At 52.5% G+C, this 22,280-nt stretch overlaps 4 protein-coding genes and 2 long non-coding RNA genes across 7 annotated transcripts in view; 4 read left to right on the top strand and 2 right to left on the bottom strand.

Moving 5' to 3' along the window:
• Positions 1 to 2,297, top strand: part of HOXB3 (homeobox B3) — a 26,430-nt gene extending 24,133 nt beyond the window's left edge. Inside the window, exon 5 of the mRNA XM_081805937.1 lies at positions 1 to 2,297. Within this exon, the coding sequence (XP_081662063.1) occupies positions 1 to 789 (789 nt within the window). The 3' untranslated portion in view covers positions 790 to 2,297.
• The window catches only part of LOC145717353 (uncharacterized), an 8,216-nt gene extending 2,812 nt beyond the window's left edge, over positions 1 to 5,404 (bottom strand). The window contains exons 1-3 of one of the 2 annotated variants that reach the window (XR_014140507.1): positions 4,417 to 5,404; positions 2,560 to 2,758; positions 1,196 to 1,251 (exon numbers count right to left, since the gene is read on the bottom strand). This is a non-coding gene — a long non-coding RNA (uncharacterized LOC145717353). The remainder of the gene's footprint in view (positions 1 to 1,195; positions 1,252 to 2,559; positions 2,759 to 4,416) is intronic. The other variant, XR_014140506.1, reaches the window with a different exon arrangement.
• The window catches only part of CALCOCO2 (calcium binding and coiled-coil domain 2), a 286,509-nt gene that overhangs the window by 228,534 nt on the left and 35,695 nt on the right, over positions 1 to 22,280 (bottom strand). The gene's annotated exons all lie outside the window — the stretch shown is intronic.
• HOXB2 (homeobox B2) lies at positions 6,130 to 8,528 on the top strand. Its single transcript, XM_006739050.3, has 2 exons — positions 6,130 to 6,661; positions 7,433 to 8,528. Exons 1-2 carry the CDS (start codon positions 6,271 to 6,273, stop codon positions 8,089 to 8,091), a joined length of 1,050 nt encoding a protein of 349 aa, XP_006739113.1. The 5' UTR covers positions 6,130 to 6,270; the 3' UTR covers positions 8,092 to 8,528.
• Positions 9,343 to 10,322, top strand: LOC145717357 (uncharacterized). Its single transcript, XR_014140513.1, has 2 exons — positions 9,343 to 9,472; positions 9,660 to 10,322. It is a non-coding gene; the product is annotated as an uncharacterized LOC145717357 (long non-coding RNA).
• HOXB1 (homeobox B1) lies at positions 18,014 to 20,092 on the top strand. The gene is made up of 2 exons (XM_006739051.2): positions 18,014 to 18,770; positions 19,234 to 20,092. Exons 1-2 carry the CDS (start codon positions 18,185 to 18,187, stop codon positions 19,560 to 19,562), a joined length of 915 nt encoding a protein of 304 aa, XP_006739114.1. The 5' UTR covers positions 18,014 to 18,184; the 3' UTR covers positions 19,563 to 20,092.

Below are 22,280 nucleotides of genomic sequence, written 5' to 3'. Positions count from 1 at the left end.
GGCGGCGGCGGCGGCGGCGGGGGAGGGGACAAGAGCCCCCCGGGGTCGGCGGCGTCCAAGCGCGCGCGGACGGCGTACACGAGCGCGCAGCTGGTGGAGCTGGAGAAGGAGTTCCACTTCAACCGCTACCTGTGCCGGCCGCGCCGCGTGGAGATGGCCAACCTGCTGAACCTCAGCGAGCGGCAGATCAAGATCTGGTTCCAGAACCGGCGCATGAAGTACAAGAAGGACCAGAAGGCCAAGGGCCTGGCCTCGTCGTCCGGGGGCCCCTCCCCCGCCGGCAGCCCCCCGCAGCCCATGCAGTCCACGGCCGGCTTCATGAACGCCTTACACTCCATGACCCCCAGCTACGAGAGCCCGTCCCCGCCCGCCTTCGGCAAAGCCCACCAGAATGCCTACGCGCTGCCCTCCAGCTACCAGCCCCCTCTCAAAGGCTGCGGCGCCCCGCAGAAGTACCCCCCGACCCCGGCGCCCGATTACGAGCCTCACGTCCTTCAAGCCAATGGGGGCGCCTACGGGACGCCCACCATGCAGGGCAGCCCCGTGTACGTGGGCGGGGGCGGCTACGCGGATCCGCTGCCGCCCCCTGCCGGCCCCTCCCTCTACGGCCTCAACCACCTTTCCCACCACCCTTCGGGGAACCTGGACTACAACGGGGCGCCCCCTATGGCCCCCAACCAGCACCACGGACCCTGCGATCCCCACCCTACCTACACAGACCTCTCCTCTCACCATGCGCCTCCTCCTCAGGGTAGAATCCAAGAAGCGCCCAAATTAACACACCTGTGATGGGAGAGGGAGGGCGGAGGGGCGAGGCCATGGGGTGGGTGAGAGCCAGAGGGGTGCCCGGCCCGTGGAGCTCTGGGAGGGCAGCCTGGAGGTCTGACAGAGGAGGCCAGGAGGGGATAGGGACGCCTTCCTAGGAAGACCAGGCCTGGAGCTCCTTTCCCTCCCCCAGGCCTGAGAAGTTGCTTTTTAAGGTCCTCCAGTCCTTGTTCCATCTGCCTGCCAACCCGTTGGAGAGGAATCCACAGCAGATTGTGGAGATGACCCCCTCAACCCTAGGCCTCCAGCAATACCCAGTTGGAATTCCACGCTCCCGAGTGGGGTGGAGGAAGAGGAGATAGGGAAACAAGGCAGAGAAGCACATTTAAAAAAACAGACAAGATGGGTAGGCCATCACCAACCAACTTACCTTCTATCTCTGTGGGTAATTTCTCCAAATCTTGACTTTTTTTTCTTGCAGTTCTCCTTTAAAAAACAAAACAAAACAAAAGAGCGCATTTCAAAACCAAGGGCACAAAGCACGCTCCCCTCCCACTTCCATGAAGCCTCAAGTTTCTTCCCATCTATTTGAGGTTTCTTGGGCATTCCCTTCATTTCTAGCCCCATATTTTCTGCTTTAGGACATTAATATCTCTACCCCGCCCCCATCTATTACAGTTTTCAGAGGGCTCAGGGATGGTGAGAGATCCTGAAAGTCAGAGCTGTCTATATTATAAATATATATTTTTTCTTTTATGGAAAACTGGGTGGTCAGAGCAGGCAAGGTGTCAGGACTGAAGGTTTGCCCATTCTGCTGCCTCCCATCTCAGCTCCAGGACCATCCCCCTCTCTCCACAGAAAGCAGTCGGCGACACGAGGTTCTACACTTTTCTTTTCTTCTGTTGCTCTCTTGACTTAACGTGAAAACAGGGTATATTTTAACAAACTGTCTGTCCCAGGCAGGGGCTGCAGCTGGGCCTGTGCGCCTTGCTCAACCCCCTGACAGGACACTTTTGTTGCACTTAGAGTTTACATTTTAATGGATATAAAAACAACTGTGAGAGATGCCTGGGCCTGCAGGAATCCAGCATTGCTCAAAAAGTGTGTGTTCTAGTGAACATTTTCATATATATTTATTGGTTATAGCCTGTTAAAATATTTTCTTTTTTGTATTATTTATCCCCCTACGTTATGTATTTATATGAGGGAAAAAATGAAAAACTGTACTTTTTTAGTATTTACTTGTTATAAAGGACATTGTGTTTCCTGTCATGTAAAACCAGCTATTTTAGTTATTATTGTACTCTAGAAAAGAGCTGTAGATTTATGTTAAACTCGTACTTATGAGCAATTGTAATTAGTTCTAAAAGGCATGAACTCAGCTCCTATTGTCACTGTATAGTCCTGAATTTGTAGAATTAGAGTTAATTCCCTCTTGGAACTTTCTTTGTTCTTCCGTAGTTACTTTTTTCCTTACTTGAAAGGGTTGTCTGTCAAACAATTCTTGAATAAACTTTCTGTTATCAATTTTATCTTGTCCTGGTGGTCCAATTTAGATAGCAGAGCAAGGCCGCTGACTGCCAAATTTCCCCCAAGGAAAGAAGGACATTGAAGACCCTATCCTGGATTTTGTACCCAAGGCTCAGGCCCCTACCCCCCCCCCGCCCCCGCCTTGCCGTGCCTCAGGCCTGGAACGTTCTGCCAATTTCTTTAGCTAAGATTTAAGTAACAAGTTGCGGGGCTGGAGGAGGAGGACCCTTGGGTGCTCTCTTTAGGCCTTACTGTTTGGCTTACTTGCCTCTCAGTTTTTCTCATTGACCTTTTGTCTTCTTGCTCCTTTGGCCACAACTTCCTGGCCACCCCTTACCCAACAACAACAACAACAACAAAATCTGGCCATTTACTGCTTCTTCCAAGCAACCTAAACTTCACAGTTCTCTTCCGGAGCTACAAAGAAGTCGTCACGTGACCCGAAGCCCAACCACCATTGGGTCTAAAATGAAAACAAAGGAAAATGATTAAAAAAAAAAATCTGAGGCCTAGACTTCTCAGGTCAAACCTTAAAACTAAAGTGAAATTAAATCACTAAATAAAACTCGGGGCGGAGGGAGAGGAGGCGCCTTTGATTTCCCCTGCCAAGGAAAGGGGAGAGCAGGAGGGTGGGAGAAGCGGTTGGATCCCAGCGTAAATAAAATGGTCCCCAGGCTAATGTGCAGCTCCATTTCGACGATCCCTGGGAAAACTTCATTTCTTAGTCGTGGTTCCATAAAAGTTTTATCACATTGGAGCGAGGATAGAGAGGGTCTGTCAAAGATGAAATGTCACCGCCGCGTCGCTGGAGCCGATAAGAGCGAAGAGACAGGGCGGCTGAAATATGGAGCTAATTCGTTGAAAGAGGAGCGATGGCTGCGCTGAAGAGTTGCATAATTCTAATTGTAAGCGATGCGCCCGCATTGCTTAATTAGGAGCATATATTTGGTGGTAGTGATGGGGGGGGCAGTGTCAGTGAGAATCGTTCCAGGCCCTCAGCCTTAAAGCGAGGGCTGATTTTCATTTTTATGTTGCATCCTGGCAGTCCAAGGTTAGTAATTACAGTCTTTATGCAACAATAAATAACAATAAAAAAGCAACCTGAATTCTACACCCTCCCCCCTCCCACCCCACCAAGTAGGATTTTAACTGGACTCGGCTCATCCAAGCAGCAAGCAATTTAGCATCGGGTCAGGCTATAATTTAAAGGCATAAGAGCGTGCAAAGTTTGATTGGGATCAAATAACGCTCAAGGGTTTTTCTTTCTTTCTGTCTTTCCCTCTTCCTCTTCCCTGAATACCATTTTCTGAATGATGTGACTAGATGAAGCGCCATGTTTGGCTCTGGGGGTGGAGTGGATTGATTATTTATCTAGCAGGAGAGAGGCAGGCCAAGAGAAGGAATTTAGCTTGAGTTTGAAAAGCAGAGCTTTGGCTTGAAGCTGGAATTGCAAACGAAAAATAAGGGCCCACTTGGCTTGGTGTCCTCTACCCTTCTTTCTGCGAGATTCCAGGCGCTGGCTAAGCAGCCAAAGTCGTGGGGGAAGTATCTGTGCTGTAAGATTCACAGCACAACGGGAGGCGGGACGCGGTGTCTGTGGGAAGGAGGGCTCTCTTGGCCGCTTTTAACACCCAGCTTTTCTGCTCTTCTCTAATCTGGCCGTAAAATCTGTCAGCAGGGTTAAAGAGAGCCGTATTTCCTGCAGGGACAGCCTCGGCCGGAGTTGGTGCCGAGAGAAGCGCTAGACCCTGCAGCCAGCTGGAGAGGCCGTGGCAAAAACTTCCCCGGCTTCTCAAGGGGGTGGCCGGACGGAGAACCCTCTTTCAGGCCTCACTGCACAACTTCCAGACAACTTCTACTCGGGATTCTTCTGTGCCCCTCCCCCCTCCCCCCCCCCCCCCAAGGGCAAAAACTGGCTTCTTTGGAGTGGGGTGGGACACAACGGTCTCTGGCCAGTTTGCGCAGTTCAGAGCCCCTCTCCCTGTTCTGAACCCTCCGTAGCCGGCCACCCCCTGTCCCTGCAGCCCCCACCTACAAATCCCCTTTCTCCCTACTGGCTCTCCTCTGTCCTTCTCTGTCCTTTTTAAATACTCACCGCCACCCACGCGGATGAATACTCACCGCCACCCACGCGGCTGTTACAGACAGAAAGTTTCTAGTTCCAGCTGCCGGCTGAGTTGCCATTTCTCTGCTAACCAGCTTTCTCCTCCTTGCCGGGCCCGCGGAGAGGAGGAGGGGGAGGGGAGGCCAGAGCCGTGGGAGTTCTCCAGACAAACTTTCCACCCAACTCAGCGTCCTTCCCTCTGTCCCCATTTCCCATCTGTTTCCCCGCTCTCCCAGAATCACCTTTCTCTTTTGCTATCACCCCCACCCCCAGGCCTTTTAAAGGGATGTGGAATTTCGGCTGTTCCCTCTGCTTTCCCAAAGAGCCAAATTCTTTGATGCCATCGGAGGGAGCTGTCAGGGGGCTAAGATTGATCGCCTCATCTCCTCTCGGTCCCTCTGACCCACTTATTTAAAAATCTTCCCCCAGATCGACTTTTCATTTTCTGCTTTGAGATCTAGTTTCCCACCAATTGCTTGGGGCCCCGAGTTATGTGTCCCCTCTCTCCAGTAAATTACAGCACTCCCTAAAGTTCAGCACTCTCTTGATCCCCTCAAAAAAAAAACAACACAAAACTCCCCCCCCCCCAGGGCCAGAAATAGAATATCATCTCCTTATTCATTGTTTTTACCCCCTCCATGCTCAGAGAATTCTTTCTTGCCAAGGATTATTATTATTATTTTTAAACTAGCACACTGGCAAAAATGGGAGGGGGGATACTGTTTGTCCTGGGAGGGAAATCCTCCCCCCACACATTGACCTGAGTTTGAGAGTGCTCTAAGTTAAATCGCACTACCTCGGTTCTTGTTGGTGTCCCTGGAGATAGATGTAGATACAGGCTTGAGGCTCCAATGGGAGCACATGCACCTTAGACCCTGTCCATTGTGGGGTATCAAAAAGGAGTGAGATGAAGACTCCAGGTAAGGAAGGCAGGTGGACATAGGGGCAGGGGCACTGCCGCAAACACCAGGCAGAGGAGGAAACTGAGACCACACAGCTATGGCTGCCAGAGGCCCAAAAGGGTCCCTCACCATCTATCTCACTCCTCCGTGTCAGCCTGGGAGTGCCTGTCGATTTTCCAAGATTTATCTGTTGCTTTTGGGGGGTGGGATGAGGATGGTGGTGCTGGTGATTGTAAATCTCTTCTCTTCCTTATTGCACCTTAACACTGACCTTTCCCAAAGGATGGAAGCCTCTTTCTACTACCTCTTTCTCCCACATTGAGATCCTTACTCAGTTTTCTTTCTTTCTTTTCTTCTTTTTTCTTTTTTTAATGGGGGAAGGGTGGGGAAGAAAATGCTGCTGGCATTGTAAAGAATGTATTAATATATTCTATTACAAATATTTGGAAAAGAGGAAGACTTCTCCCTTAGATTCTCTTGTTTCCCAGCTTTCGGAACCTCCCATCCTCTGAAGGGGATGAGAGAAAGTTTCCTCCAGCTTTTCTGGAGAAAGGGAGGCTTTGGGGAGAGGGAGTGTAGGACTTGGGGCTCACAGTGTCCAGGTCGTGGTCCTCTAGAGTTTTTGAATCAATTAAAGCAAATAATGCTCTCTGTTTTCCACCAGGCCCAGACGAGCGATTGGCCGAGGCCAGTCCCGTGACCATGAATTCCCTGCAATTTCGCCGGAGTCCTGGGTTTAATAGAGAGAGTCCCCATACGCTTGTATTTATCAGCAATATACAATTATAAAGGCCCAAAATTAAAAAAAAAAAAAAAAAAGGAGAGAGCGAGAGAGAGAGAAAGAGCGAAATCTCCCCCTCCCAAAATCGCTCCATCACATAAACCTGGGGGGGGCAGGAGGGGGGGTCCCTTCCGATCCTCCCTCCTGACGCCCCCCCCAGCAGGCCCCCTCCCCCACCATTGAAAGCCATGAATTTTGAATTTGAGAGGGAGATTGGGTTTATAAACAGCCAGCCATCGCTCGCCGAGTGTCTGACTTCCTTCCCCGCTGTCTTGGAGACATTTCAAACTTCATCAATCAAGGAGTCGACATTAATTCCTCCTCCTCCTCCTTTCGAGCAAACCTTCCCCAGCCTCCAGCCCGGCGCCTCCACCCTTCAGAGACCCGGGAGCCAAAAGCGAGCCGAAGATGGGCCCGCTCTGCCGCCGCCGCCGCCGCCGCCGCTCCCCGCCGCCCCCTTGGTCCCCGAGTTCCCCTGGATGAAAGAGAAGAAATCCGCCAAGAAACCCAGCCAATCCGCCGCGTCTCCCCCGGCCGCCGCCTCCTCCGTTTCGGCCTCCGGGGTCGGATCGCCAGCAGGTCGGTTAGCGGGGTAGGGGTGGGGTGAGGGGCAGCTAGAAGAGAGGGGGAGAAAGAGCGGTGGGGGAGGTAGAAAGGGTGTCGAGCCTGTTGGGGATCCTTGCCCCGTCGATTCCAGGGGTGAGGGAGCGGAATATGCTGCTGGGGTTCAGGCCTGGCCGCTGCCAGCATTTTTTTTTTTTTTTTTTCCACTATAGCAGATTTTTGGAACCTGGCTGGGGAAGAGCTTTTTCTCTGCTAGAAAAAAAAGGATTTGATTTAGGTTTTCACCTCTATCTGTGTGGAGGAATTAAAGTGGTGTTGCTGGGTTGTTGAATCTGGGGGCAAGAAAAGATTCGGCCCCATCTCCCCCGTCCCCCAGCTCTAAAAGAGGGGGATTTGAAAGCAAGGGAGGAAAGGAGGTGAGGAACAGTCTTTCTTAATGAACCCTCTCTCTGGGTTGAGCTCGAAAGTGCCAAATTGAGGGGTCTACTCCAAGGACTCGGGAGGGAGGCTCTGAGGTTCTGGGGGCAAAAGGGAGCCGCTCCCTACCCCCTGCGTGGCCCGTGGGTGGCTCTCTGAATGCTTTGCCCTGACCCGGGCCGGGGCTGCCGGCGAGAGGGGGACAGGAAAGAACGGAAAAGCAGTGGGAGCGAACGGCTTCGGTAGGCGGGGAAGGAGGGGGGGTACTGCTGATACTGTTTTTGGCGGATGGGGTGGTCTTCACTGAAGCTGAATGAGCTTGGGCCGGGAACACGGCCCGCTCTGACGCCCAGCCCGCTTTCCCTGCAGATGGCCCGGGACTGCCGGAGGCCGCGGGCGGCGGGGCGCGCAGGCTGCGCACGGCTTACACCAACACGCAACTGCTGGAGTTGGAGAAGGAATTCCACTTTAACAAGTACCTGTGCCGGCCGCGCCGCGTCGAGATCGCGGCCTTGCTGGACCTCACCGAGAGGCAGGTCAAAGTGTGGTTCCAGAACCGACGCATGAAGCACAAGCGGCAGACGCAGCACCGAGAGCCGCCCGACGGGGAGCCCGCCTGCCCAGGCGCCCTGGAGGACACCAGCGAGCCCGCCGAAGAGCCGGTGGCCAGCCCTGGCCGGCCCTCCGCTTCGCGGGCGGCGCGGGAAGGCTGCTCTCACCCGCCCGAGGTTGCGCCGGCCCCCCCGGGCGCCCAGGGCCCCCAGCCTGTGACCGCTCACGGGGGGGGCGGTTCGCGCGCGGCCGCCGGGCTGGAGCCCGAGCCGTTGCCGGAAGATGCCTTCCCGGAGCGGCAGGATTCGCCTTTCCTGCCCGACCTCAACTTCTTCGCGGCCGACTCCTGTCTCCAGCTGTCCGGAGGCCTCTCCCCCAGCCTGCAGGGCTCGCTCGACAGCCCGGTTCCCTTTTCCGAGGAGGGGCTGGACTTCTTCACCAGCACCCTCTGTACCATCGACCTGCAGTTCCCCTAACCTGTTTCCTCGTCCCGGCCCCTTCGACCCGGTCCCCTCGGCCGACTGCGGGAAAAGCCGAGGACCCCCTCCCCCAAGTCGTTTAGATTTATGTGTTTTGCTAAAATTCAGGTATTACGGAATTAGCGTTTAATCCATTTCCTTTCTTTTCTCTCTAAAATACTGGGCACTGCGGCGTCTTTAAAAAAAAAAATCACACAGGAAAATTCCGTTTGGTAGACTCCTTCCAATGAAATCTCAGGAATAATTAAACTCTAGGGGGGGCCTTTCTTAAAAAAGAACTAGAGGAACTTGTTTTCCTCTCTCTCTCTCTCTTTTTTTTTTTTAAGTTTTAGACCGTAGATTATTTATTAAAACTCTTTAATAATAGGAAAAGGGGAAAGTATTTATTGTACATTATTTTCATAGATTAAATAAATGTCTTTATAATACGAAAATGAGTGTTTGTGTTGGGACCCAGCCCCTTTCCCTGCAGCCCCCCTAGGCCGGCCGTCACTCCCTGGGGACCCGCGCGCGGCTCGCCCGAGCCTGGGCCGCTAAGTCCGGGTGGTACAAAAGTCACCCTATTTGGCCACCGCTTCTCGGCCCGCAGCTCGGGAGGAGTCGGGGGGTTTGCTGGAAGTTCTGTCACCTTGACACCCTCTAAAGGACGGACGGCCGGACGGCCGGCCTTTGGCCCTGCGCCGGCGTTCCCCGGCCTCCGCTTAGAAATAAGGGTGGGCGGGTGACGGGAGAAGGTACAGACGAGGGTGCCAGGAGAGGCTTCGGGGTCGTGGGAGGGGGCGCAGAGGTTTAGCCGAATTTGGAGGGGTCCTCGGGTTTCCCAGGTTTCTCGCTTCAGTGCCCCAAGCGGGGTCGAAAGGCTTTTCCCGGGACGCAGGAAGCCTGCGGACGGCGAGACCTGGGGACGTGGGCCGGGCCAAGGCGCCGAGCGGGGGTCGGGGGTTCTCTCGGGAAGCAGGTTCCAAGTGGGCGCGAAAGGAGGCCGGCTGACGCGCGGAGCGGGCCGGGCACCAGGGCAGCCACTGCAGGGCTTGGCGGTCGGGAGAGCGTCGGAGGAGCGGCGGAGCGGCAAGCCCGGGGAGGCCCGGGCTGCGTCGGCAGGCGCTTGGCCTACGGGGGCGGGAAGGAGGAGCGAGGAGAGCGGGCGGGCGACAGGGAAGCAAGGAAGATGCTCAAAATGGCGCTGGGGCCGGGCTGCAGGGAGGGCGAGGGAAGAGACGGTGGCCGCCATGACAGCCGCTTCGGGATGCTCGGTCCCCGCGCCCGGCGTCTCCTTTCCGGATCTTCCAGACGCCACGGAAGGAAGGGAGCCCGGGCGCCTCCTTTTCGTTTTTGTTTTATTTAAACAAATGCCGCCGAGGGAGGCCGAGGACGCGAGGTGGACGTGGAGGCCGCGCGGGGCGGGCAGGGCAGAGGGTGAGCGGCGGGCGTGCAGGGCAGGGGCTGAGCGGCGGGCGTGCAGGCCCGGGTCGGCCTCGCGGGGTCTGACTTTGGGTCCTTCGTTCTGGGATCTGAAGCCCGGCCAGAGCTCTCTCCGAATGCAGGCCTACCTGTCTTACCAACAGCTTCATCTGCCATCTCACCGCTGTCTGCTGTCCCCCACCGCGCCCAGCCAGGCTCCTTGCAAACCCGGCAAAGCGGGAAGCCGAGGATCGATCTCCCCCATCTGCCTCCTGGTTTGTTCCGGGGAACGCGGAGATTTAAAGGGCCCTGGAAAGCCATCCATCCTCCTTAGGTTTACTTAATATTTCTCTGGCTCAGAAACAGACACCGCAGGGTTACCTCCCCAGCAGATGCTGCCATTCTACGAAAGCAGTTTATTTCCTGGGCCTCCCAGACTTTCCCCTGGACCAGAAGGACGGACGGGAACTTGGAGTACCAGGCACTGGGAGGCCACAACTGTCAAGAAAAGCCGGGAGCCAACATAGGTCATGACATATAGGACTAGACAGGCTCTCCCATATTTTTTTTAACTGGTCCCTCAGTGTGGGAAGTGCACACATCTTATTCAGCTGGAATTTAATCCCTTAAACTGTCTTAATATAGAATTCATCTCCTGCATTAAATAATCCTATGTCATGTTAAGTTGCACTTATTTCTTCATAAATAAATTAATATAGAACAATTAGATGTGTTATTATAATAATATCATGTATCTTTTAGTTTATTTTCCCTCATAAAATATATAGGTATGAAATAAATTCAATATATTAAAGTAATAATACACAGCTTATTGGCTTGTGTATTTATTTTCCCCATAAATAAGCGAATATACAATATATTAAAACCACACTATACATCTCATTGGGCTGTGTGTTTATTTCTCCATAAAATATGCCCACAGGCAGTGCCTAACATCTTAAAAATCACAGCACACAGCCGTCTCTACACCAACAAAATGAAACAGACATTTCAGCTGGGGCTTTGATTTCTATGGACAGCCAAACTAGATAATTTGGTCTAATTAAAAATGCTCTTTCAGCTATAGCAGGTTGTTACAAAGATCAAGAATACCAGAAGGATCTTGCTAATTGCCCACCTTCCAGCTTTCTTTGGTCAAAAGGAGAGCACCCTTCATCAATGCCAAAAATACAGGATTTGCTCTGCTGGAGAGAATTCACATCCTGGGATCATGGCTTGGTCTGCAACACTCTGGGGCCTCTGAGGCTTCAGTTCTCTGAGAGCCTTGCTGCTCCATGGACCAGCAGCATCAGCACCACCTGGGAGCTGGTTAGAAATGCAGAGTCTTAGGCCCCACTTCCGGTCTACTGGATCAAAACCTCAATTTAGCAGATCCCCAAGTAATTTATATGCACATTAAAGTTTGAGCAGCACTACTAGATCATAGTGCCACATTGCTTCCTGCCTTCCTCCCATGCTTAAGAATTTTTGACCTGCTTAACCTGGCTGCTCCCTTCCAATCCTCCCCAACTCAAACTAGTGGCCCAAAGGACAGGGAATCTCAGCTCCTGCCTGAGGCTGCACCAGTCCTGATTCCTCCCTGCCAAAGTGAGTGGAGGGCCAGGAGGGCCCAGCCAAAGGCTCGTTCTACGTGTTCAGATCTAGGCACTTTGTGTAGCCTGAGGGTGGGAAGCAATGAATCTAGGGAATCAGGAGCATTTCCAGCATTTCTCTTGGTTGATTATTAGAGAGGAGTTGGAACTCTTCAACGCACAACGCGGGAGCCGTTCCGTCTCTCCTTTTCCATATTCACAAAACTCACCATCTCTGATGCCACCACAGCAGAACAAAGAGACAATGCATTTCCAGAAGGAGAGGACTCCTGTTTTCAAGCTCCCCACCGAATTTCAAAATCAAAGGAATGCCTGGCAATTGGGGTTTCATAAAGGACTGGTACTGGGGATGCCTGTGTTCCAAATCAGCTCCTTTCCTTGTTTCATCTCTGGGGCCATCCTCTTTAGCCTGAGTTTTCCCAGCTGGCTTAGGAGAAGGAAGGAGAAGAGGAAGGGGTTCCCAGATAAGGCAGCACCCCCACCCCTACACCGCCCCGCCCCGCATGATGGTAAGCTGATAGTGATGCCCTGCAGCTGCACTCACTTACCCCATTCTGATTGGGGCAGGGCTCCTCTTGGGTCAGGACCAAGTGTGAGCGGTCTGTAGCGCAGACTGGTTATAAATTGGCTGTGGTTGGAGTGGGAAGGTTTCAGTGCAGTCCTGAAAGCTGCTGGTCAGTCTGCCTTGCTCTTGGTGCGTCATCTTTTAAGAAGAATGGCTCGTTAATATTATGGTGAAAGCAAAGGACCATTAGATTGAGGAATTATTTGCCATCATGATAACCCTGAGTCATTAAAAAAAAAAATTTAACTCATGCCGGGGCAAGTCCCTTCCCCTTTCCAGACCTCAGTTTCTCCATCTGTAAAACAGATGGAAGGACTAATGTCTCTAATATCTTCTGCATCGATATATGCCCAAAGTATATTTGTTAGTCTTCACAAATAATGTATTAAATATTTATTGTGGCTGGTGTCATGTGATTTTAAATGGAGGTGGTGACTTTTGATGTTTGACAACAACCCACCTCCCAAGTATCTGGTAGAGCCATTTTAACACATTTTAATTTGTATCTTTATACCAACAATCATGCCCCCAATCATTATTTAAACTAGTAGGGAAAGAAATCTTTTTCAACAAACATGTCATTGGGTTTAGTGTTATGTGCCAGGTGTTCAACAGATATGAGTATTCAGAAGTGTCCTAACCAAGCTTTTCTCTGACTTCCAACTTTTGTCACCTTCCCCAACATTTGGTTATGTTTCCTCTTGTGTCAAAAACAGTAGGATGGGGCACCTGGGTGGTTCAGTCAGTTGGGCGTCTGCCTTCGGCTCAGGTCATGATCCCGGGGTCCTGGGATCCAGCCTCCTTCGGGCTCTCAGCTCAGCAGGAAGCCTCCTTCTCCCTCTCTCTCTGCCCACGGCTCTGCCTCCGCCTACTTGTGCTCGCTCTCTCTCTGTCAAATAAATAAATAAAATCTTCAAAAAAAACCCAGTAGGACATTTTATACGAAAAGAGCCACCAAGCTGCTTTGACACCGTGTACTAGACCTTAAAAGTCCCTTTAAGTCAGGTTTTGTCTGGTTCCTCCAGCATCAGAGCATAGGTACAAATTCTGGGTCTCCCTAAAGAGCCCTGATGAATTCCCCTGCCCACCTTTCCCCTAAGTTTCTGACAAGCGTTCCGCGACCCTCCTGTACATATTCTTGAAAGTGCTCTCGTCAAATACATGTGCTCAGTTTGCAGAGAGTGGCCTCGAGCCCCCATGTCATCCCCTCCACCTGCTGTGGCTGGTGTGGCCCAAATCCTCCCTTGACCTCTCCAGCTCAGCTCTGCCCTCCTGTCTCCATCCATCCCCCTCTTCACACTCAGCTGGGAAGCAGATATTTAGTGTCTGAAGGAGATCTAACAAACTGCTTCCTCCTGAGAAGAGTCACCAGTAAAAGAGCCCTCCTAAAACCTTCTCTAATTCCCAAACACCACAGAAAAATCGCAGTCTGGACAGTCACCTAGATACAAAGTCATTTTGATCATTGTTCTATAAAGTTTCCAAAGTGGATATTTTGGCCACCACTAACACACTCGGAGAAACCCAATTGAGTAGAAAATTATTTCAACTCTTCATGTCACTCTAACCTTTCCTTTTAGAAAGATTCCAACTCTCTGACTTACCTTTCAGTCCAGATGAACTCTATCTAGAACACAGAAGTCAGGTTCACCCAGAAAGAGCAGTTTCTAAGCTAAGTTCCTCAAGGAATGAGAGACAACATCCTCCCTAGAAAACTTTTCCCAAATATTTGGAAGATCAGGAAGTTCTTGCTAATATCGAACCTCACCCTTCTGCTACAATTTTAATCATTTGGGTTCTTTATAGATTATATGACATTAGGCTTTAGTTCCCAAAGAACTCTGTAGTTTAGAAGAAAATCCCTTGCCTAAACAGAGACAAACTTCTCAATTCTCAATGAAATTTGCATATGACAAAACACATACTGTATAATATATGGTGATATGTTACATGAAAATATAACACATATGCTATTTTCCTATCACATATTTCCATATTTTATTTTTTAATTTTTATTTATTTTTTTAAAAAAGATTTTATTTATTTGACAGAGAGAGAGACAGCTAGAGAGGGAACACAAGCAGGGGGAGTGGGACAGGGAGAAGCAGGCTTCCCGCTGAGCAGAGAGCCCAATGCAGGGCTCAATCCCAGGACCCTGGGATCATGATCTGAGCCGAAGGCAGATGCTTAACGACTGAGCCACCCAGGTGCCCCTTATTTTTTTATTTTTAAAGATTTTATTCATTTATTCATGAGAGACAGAGAAAAAGAGAGAGGCAGAGACAGAGGGAGAAGCAGGATCCCCAAGGAGCAGGGAGCCCAATGCGGGACTCGATCCCAGGATCCCGGGATCATGACCTGAGCCAAAGGCAGATGCTTAACCATCTGAGCCACCCAGGCACCCACATCTTTCCGTATTTTAATATGCTAGTTATATTAAAAAACAGAAGACTGACTCATACTGTTTCAGAATGTGCAAGTAATGTTTATATCAGACATTTACAGAGTTCTCTATTGTTTACATTTTCTTGTTTGCTTTAATTCTACTAACAATGCAGTGAAGTAAGTAGAATTAAACCCATTCTTCTTCCATGAGGCTGAGACTCAGAAAGACCAGGAAACTTATCTAGAGTCATAATGCTAAGAAATGGCCAAGCAAGGATTTGAACCCAAGTATTCTGGCCCCCAAGCTAGTAGTCTTCCCCTTATGATATGTACTGCCCATAGTCTATGGTTGTCAACCAGATTTGTGACAATTTAATCAGCCTGTATTAAAAGAAACACCACTGAATTCAGATTCCATCCTCTCCTCAAATAGCCATCTCTTATAGAGAAAAAATTATAACCCTGAATGCCCTCTTAATTCTTACGTTCCAACCTTTGATCTTGGGCTTGGCCTTGGGCCTCAAGAATTGGGCTGGGAAGAACAGGCAGAGAGACACTTGAGGACTTTATGAAGGAAGAGTGCAGATTACTCCTGCTACCCCCTCCCCACCCCCAGCAAAAGCAGCTTCCTGCACAAAAAAGGCCAGAATCAAGTATAAACTTCTAACACAGCCCCATTCTCAGTGTGATAAGGACTAGCACCTCTCAAAGATCATTTCGGTTCTAAACATGCCTATGGTGTCCTTGCTCTCCTGCGTGTCTAAATAGATTATATAAAAGAGGAAATCAATCGACTTTATTTCACTTTGGTGTTGGGTGCACCCAGACCTTCTCTGGTGAACTTAATTTGGTCATCCAGAAAATGCTGTAGCCCAGAGGTTACTCCAGCTGTGGATTACTTCTGTTTGTTTCTTTGTTTTGTACTCGGCTGTGGATTTAGCAAGGAATCCAGGCTTCGGAGACTTTCTTCTCAGGCCAGAGGCTGGTGAAGTTTCTTTTAAGGAGGAAGCAACTTGGGAATGTAGAGAGCCAAGTTACTTTTTTCCCCACCAGTCATTTCTGCTGAAGCTGGGGGAGCCAACAGGAATTTGGGGAAGTTTTAATCTTTCTGCTACACAAGGGAAGGGAGCAAGACTCAGGGATGCATTAAGGATTATAAGTGAATTTGGAGAACTGAGGCCAAAGCTATCCCTGTAATCAATAGTATCACTTAAAACACTTTCCCCCATCCCTTTGCAAGAGCTCTTGGGTGGCTCAGTCGGTTAAGTGCCTGACTCTTGATATCTGCTCAGGTCATGGTCTCAGGGTTGTGAGATTGAGCCCTGAGTCGGGCTCCTCACTGGTAGTAGAACCTGCTTAAGATTCTCTCACTTCCTCTCCTTTGGCCCTCCCCCCTCTAAAAACAAACAAACAAACAAACAAACAAACTGGTTTGGAATTCATTTCATTTAGACCTCAAATTGTTGCCTTAATTGGAAAAGCAAGGGATGAGGTGAGTGGGTTCTTTCTGGATTGAGGCAAACGTAGAGAGAGAAGAAGTCTCATGTCTCTCAGAGGCTGGGCCACCAGGTCAGATACAGTCCTCAATCAGATTTGGGGTTTGAAAATCCTAACTCTAAATAAACCCTTCTTCTCCAAAGGCCTCCATGGAGAATATCTTAAAGTGAGAGAAGAAAGTTAGGAACATCTACAAACCCCAAAAAGGGAACTAGAAAGAAATATGCTTGTTCTCACCTCTACACTCCTTTTCTCTTCAACCCCTCTGCAGGCCACCCCTGCCCCCATCTCAACTCTACTTTCCTTTGTCTGCCCTCATCCCTTTGGCAGAGAACATTCTCTCACCCTCCCCCATTGTTTCTCCCTTAAAGGAGTTAGCAACTGGCTCCCTCTCCCCAACTTGTTCTGGTCTGAAGCAGGGTCCAAAGCAGAGTACACATGGGGAGGGAAAGGGGTAAGGGGGCCGTGAAAAGCTTTGAGCTCTTTCATAGTTGGGGGGGCTAAGCTGGGCTCGCAGTTATTAAGCGAAGAGAAAGGCTGTGTGACTCTGGTGTTAAAGATAGAAAGCCAGAGAAGTGACTATAAAGGACGGGCAAAATAATGGGAAATGGGAAACAGAAATATGGAGAGACACATAGACACACAGAGAGAGGGAGCACTTTGGGGTTCTTTGCAGAGGAGGAGTACTCACCCTGCCCTTTTAGGGGTGGGGAAAGCTGAGCAGCTTTGAGAGTCCTCTCTCGGACCAGTCCCACCTGCTTGCTTCCCTTCCTCTCCTGAGTTCCGTTGTTTACAGAGATCCCTCCCTGAACTCTTGCCCTCCCGGACTTGCCCTAGCCCCAGCCCCAGGCCTCCGCTCAGGCAGACACCCTGACAGGTTACAAATGAGCGTGGGTGTTGGATTGCGCCAAGCTCTTGTCCTCAGAGTCTGGAGGAGGAGAATCAATGGGCTCTACCTAAGAGTTTCTCTTCCAGTCCCATCCAGGTCTAAAAGAGAGAGAAGGAGGCACTTCCTGTTCTCCTCCCCTCCCCCAAACCTAACCCAACAGACACACAGGACAGAGAGGGGTGAGGCTCCACTCCTGAGTCTCTGATTCTCTCATTCTCCAAGCAAACTCCCTTAATTTATTCTAGAAAGTTCATTGAAAATTTGACTAATCTTTAAGACACGACTGGTATTGAATTTATGATTTTGAGGCTTGGGATTTTTGGGGGGGAGGTAGGGGAAAGAGATGGAAGTTGGTAAGGGAGAGAGGGGAAGGAGGCAACCAGGGGAATACAGGAGTTCCACTAGTTTTATTTATTTTTTATTTTAAAAAAATTTATTTAAATTCAATTTAGTTAATATGTAGTGTATTATTAGTTTCAGGGGTAGATTTTAGTGATTCATCAGTTGCATATAACACCCAGTGCTCATTACATCAAGTGCCCTCCTCAATGCCCATCACCCAGTTACCCCATCCCCCCGCCCTCCTCCCCACCAGCAACCCTAGAGTTAGCTCCACTAGTTTTAAACACTTGAGAAAGAGAATAAAATTTCCCTCTTCTTCCCCTGTAAACATCACCTAGCTCTGTACCCATTGTGGCTCTCTGGAGAGATACAAGGAGTTATTTGAGTCTGAGTGAGTGAGCCAGCTACAGCTATGGATGGCTAGAGAGAAGATAAATACATCTAGAGAGATGAGGTGATCGGTAGGTAGGGAACGAATATAAATATGGAGAGAGATGGACGAATGGAGAGATGTATTGAGACAGAGAATATAAAGTGAGGCTGAGGGAGAGAAATGGATGTGTGAATGAGGAGAGAGCATTTCTGTGGAGGGGTGGAGAGAGAAATGGGGCGTTTCTCATCCTCCTCTCCACATTTCTGTCGTCCTGCCTTGCTTACTGAAATGAGTTTCCCACCTCTCCGTTAATGAATTCTTCCTCTAGATTCTAGACCCTGCCCCACCCTTGGGCGTTTTGCACCCTCTTCCTTCACAGTTATCCATTTGGTCCAAGATAACATACCTTCCCCTGCTGTCCTAGCCCATCAACCCAAGATAAATTGGGAGAAAGAGACCAGGGGTGGGAGTTTTGGGCAAAGTAAGGAGGTTGGATTCCCTACCTCCTAGTCTACAGCCTTGGGGTGGAGGGAAGCTCCTTTGGGGGTGGGAAGAGTGAGGGGCAGCTGGGTTGAATTTGTCCAAATCTAATAACCCAGGAGCCTATTGAAGGCCTTGGGGGTTGGGAGGGGAAGAAAGTCTTGAATATTCCTCTAACTTTTACCCCCTCTCCCTCTGGTCCCTTCTTTCCAAAAGTCTTTGAAGAAAGATGTTTTTGACGCTTCCACGTCGCTCTCAGATGGATGGGCTGCGGGTGATTGAAGTGTCTTTGTCATGCTAATGCTTGGGGGGTGATGGATGGGCGCTGGGGCTGCCAAACTCTGGCCCGCTGCGCCCATTGGCCTGGGAGAGATCACATGCGCCCCTCCACCCCCACTCCCTACCCCCTTCCTGGGGGAGCCCTGGCCCAAGCGAGCTGGGCCGGGCCATGGATGCAAGCTTCAGCGCTGTGACATACTGCCGAAAGGTTGTAGGGCAAGAGGGTGTCTCCCCCAAACGGGCCGACCCTCCTGCGGCCTCCACGCATGGACTATAATAGGATGAATTCCTTTTTAGAGTACCCACTCTGTAACCGGGGACCCAGCGCCTACAGCGCCCACAGCGCCCACAGCGCCCCTACCTCCTTCCCCCCCAGCTCGACTCCGGCTGTTGACAGCTACGCAGGCGAGACCCGCTATGGTGGGGGACTGCCCAGCCCCGCGCTCCAGCAGAACTCAGGCTATCCCACCCAGCAGCCGCCTTCGGCGCTCGGGGTGCCCTTCCCCAGCTCGGCGACCTCAGGGTACGCCCCTGCCGCCTGCAGCCCCAGCTATGGGCCCTCTCAGTACTATCCTCTGGGCCAACCGGAAGGAGATGGAGGCTATTACCATCCTTCGAGCTATGGGGCCCAGCTAGGGGGCTTGTCCGACGGCTATGGAACCGGTGGAGCGGGCCCCGGGCCGTACCCTCCCCCGCAGCCCCCTTTCGGGAACGAGCCGACGGCGAGCTTTGCATCGGCCTATGCTGAACTCCTCTCGGAGGACAAGGAGTCGCCCTGCCCGTCAGAACCCAGCACCCCCACGGCCCGGACCTTCGACTGGATGAAGGTTAAGAGGAACCCACCCAAGACAGGTAGGAGTCAGGAGCGGCCACCTCCTCTCCGGGGCTCAAAGCCGCTCTGCCGCTCCTGCACGGAGGGTGTCCCGGGCCTGGGCTGGCGGGACAGGTGGAGCAGCCCTGGTGGGGGCGGGTGAGAGCACTCCGCCCCGTCTCAGGTCAGTTGGGCTTTCCCCACCCAGGGAGTGCCCGGTTACCCTGCAGAGGAAGTCGCCACACAGCCCCGCTTCCTCATCTCTGTGCCCAACACAGACTCAGCACCCGGTTCTTGGGAGGGGGGTGGCGGGGGGGGGGACGGAAGAGTTGGGGAGGTCCGTCTGAATTTGGAGGTCACCTTGGGGGTGTCTGGCGATCCAAGGGCACGGGGAGAGCTGACGTTGGGCAGACGTTGGGGGCGCAGAGCTGGCCCGGGAGGAGGAGAGGGGAAGGGGAGAGAGGTGAGAGAGCTGACGTGGCCCTTTCCCCGCCCCGCCCCTAGCGAAGGTGTCCGAGCTGGGCCTGGGCGCGCCCAGCGGCCTCCGCACCAACTTCACCACGCGGCAGCTGACCGAGCTGGAGAAGGAGTTCCATTTCAACAAGTACCTGAGCCGCGCCCGGAGGGTGGAAATCGCCGCCACCCTGGAGCTCAACGAGACGCAGGTCAAGATTTGGTTCCAGAACCGGCGCATGAAGCAGAAGAAGCGCGAGCGGGAGGGAGGCCGGGTGCCCGCAGCCCCTCCGGGCTGTCCCAAGGAGGCGGCTGGAGACGCCTCCGACCAGTCGACGTGCACGTCCCCGGAGGCCTCGCCCAGCTCCATCACCTCCTGAATGAATCCTCCCCAACCGTCGGGGCTCCTCTGTTCTAGAGCGCCTCAGTGCAGCCCGCTCCTCGGCTCTCCCGAACCCAGGCCTCGGCTTTACGGTTCCGGCGACCCTCACCAAGGCTGGAGCGCCCGTTCACAGCTGCCTTCGGGGAGAATGGGGAGACGCTTTTCTCTGGTCTGGGCAGGGTGTTGCTGGCTGGGGACCCTATAGGACCAGGGAGGCCTGGGACACTCGGAACTTGTCAACTCTGGAGGGAAGGGCTTCCTTCCGCCTTTCATCTGGGGATCAGCACGTGGGTGGGGTAGGAGCAAGCCTCATCCTCCCGAATTCTCCTTTCCCTTCCCACTTCCTATGTTCAGTTCAGTGCCTTTGAGCTCCGAGGACTCCTCGCATGCGCTCGGATCCTAACTCCCTCTTCTAGGCCGGGACAGAGGGAAGGCCTTGAAGTGTCTCTTGGGGGAGGCTTTTGGGTGCAGGCATATTACCGATGCTTAATCTGTCCGGTCACCACAGACCTTACAATAACACCAGCTGCCTTGTGACAGACCAAAAAGCCCCCCCCCCCCATCTAACCTTATTAACCCCCTCCTGGCACATTTGTATTGCACTAACGACGCAGCCTCCAGAGGTTTTCTGAGACCTGCCTCCCACCAGCGACCTCATCTCTAAGCCACCAAAGTGTTTTGGAACTTGGTACTCCCGGAGACTTCTGGAACGTTGTTCGAAGCCTGCCCCCAGCAAGCCTCTACCAGGAAGGCGCAGGCACGCCCCCACTAGTTCCTCCCCTATTTATTGCCTCCTGGAAAACCCAGGCCCCTCCTCCCCATCTCCACGTCGAGCCCTGAGGCAGCCTCGGGAGACCCAGGTGCCTTGAGAGCTCCTAGCAGCAGCAAGCATTTCTCCGAACCTTGGAAACAGTGGAGGTGCCCCCGCCCGAGTTTCTGGAAACCTGAGCCCCAAGCAAACCGGGTTCTCTCTGTACCGCCAGCTACCTCATTTCAATAAAGTCTGTTTTTTCCCCTCTTCCCGACTGCTTCTTCTCCTCCACCTCCGGGAAGAGGAGGCTTCATACCCCAAGAGCCCTGGAGAGAGATGGGGGAAGAGTTGGTGAATGCTGGTTGAGCTGGAAAGATTTGAGCTGTAAGATCTCAGCTGGATAAAGAGAAAGACTTACTGGGTGGATCCCAAGCAGAACTGGGCCCCAGTCTCCAGGTCTGACAGTGGTCAGTCCTTGGGTTATTGGAGGAACCAGGAAAGAGAGAAGGGAAAAGATGGGGGGAAGGAAATGGTCCAGGGAGGGTCCTGAGAGGAAGGCAGGAAAAGAGAGAAAGAGCTTGTCTGGAGAGAACAGAAAAGGTGTAAAACAGAGGAGGAAGTGTGGGTGAAAGCAAGGGCCCTCTACCCCCTCCCCCTGCTCTCTCCCCCAGGCCCAGAGCCAGGCCCAGCATAGAGTGGGCCCTCAATAAAGGTTGATGGAGTGAACCCCGGGTCGGTGGGCTGTGTAATAATGCCCCTGCCCCTCCAACTCTTGCTCAGAGAATGTCAGAGGATGGGTCCCTAACAAACTGCAGACTGGCACACAGGTTACCCCCCACCTACCCCGCCCGGCCCACTCCCGCCCCCCAACGCAGAACCCTTCCACGCAAAGGGGACCGGGACGTGGGACGAGGAAAGCCAGAGTAGCTGGGAGACTCTGGCCCTAGCCGGCCCGCCTCCAGAGGGCCATCCCCGGGCTCAAGGTGAACGTCCCCGGTCTCCGGGACGCTGGACGGAGGGGGAGGGGAGGCAGCCGCCACTGGACCGGGTGGGGTGGGGCGCGGGAGGCGGGCAGGTAGGGGGCCCAGGGCGGGCCAGCTGGAGGACGCGGGAGGGAGGCGGGGGGGGGGGGTTGGGGAGGGCCGGGGTAAACCCCAATCCCGCGCTGACCTTTTTACCTCCAAGCGCCTCTGGGCTTTCCAAACAAGCCAACAGCGAGCCCCGCGGGGGCAGCTATTGTCTCCCGGCCGGTCCCACTGACAAACCTTTGGTCGGCGGAGGCGGGGGGCCGGGGCTCAGGAAGCTCCGCGACGGCCAACAAACCGCCAGGGCTCACTCGCCCCGCGGTGCCGTCGAGCTGACACGGGCCTGCGGGCTCCGGCCCTGGTTATTGATTCCGGTTACCCGGGGAGTCCAAAGGCCCCGGAGCCCTGACAGCTGGGGAGGGGGGACGCTGGCGAGAGAGCAAGGGGGTGTCCGTTCCACCCCATCTATTTAATTCTTGACCTCAAAGGAAGAGAGTTGGTCAAAAGACGAGGAGTGTCCGTAAGAAACACTGGGCATTTACTTCCTAATGAAAACGGTGCCATCATAGGAAAGGCAACGTTATCAATAATTGCACAGCCCGGCTGGAGAGGAAGGGAAGTGAGCTGCTAGAGGAAGCCTAGCTTTCCCAGAGCTTGCTGTCTTAAACCACACACACACACACACACACACACACACACACACGCACACACACCCCTATTAACCGCTCCTCTGCATTGAATTGAAATTGCCACCAAGGTTGGCTTCCCTAAAAGGGTCACCTTGACAGAGGGGACAGAGCAAGTGTCTGTGGGAACAAAACTCCCCTGGCTTGGGGCCATTTACTGGAAGCCAATAGAGCCTTCTGATTGGGGTATCTGTGGATCCTCCAACCTCTGGACCAGCAAATGGGCAGAAATGCAGGGAGAGGAAAGAGCAGTG

This window comes from Leptonychotes weddellii, chromosome 15, assembly GCF_054177405.1.
Source record: "Leptonychotes weddellii isolate Sample4059 chromosome 15, ASM5417740v2, whole genome shotgun sequence".
Taxonomy (NCBI): Eukaryota; Metazoa; Chordata; class Mammalia; order Carnivora; family Phocidae; genus Leptonychotes; species Leptonychotes weddellii.
This window is presented reverse-complemented; position numbering and strand designations above follow the sequence as displayed.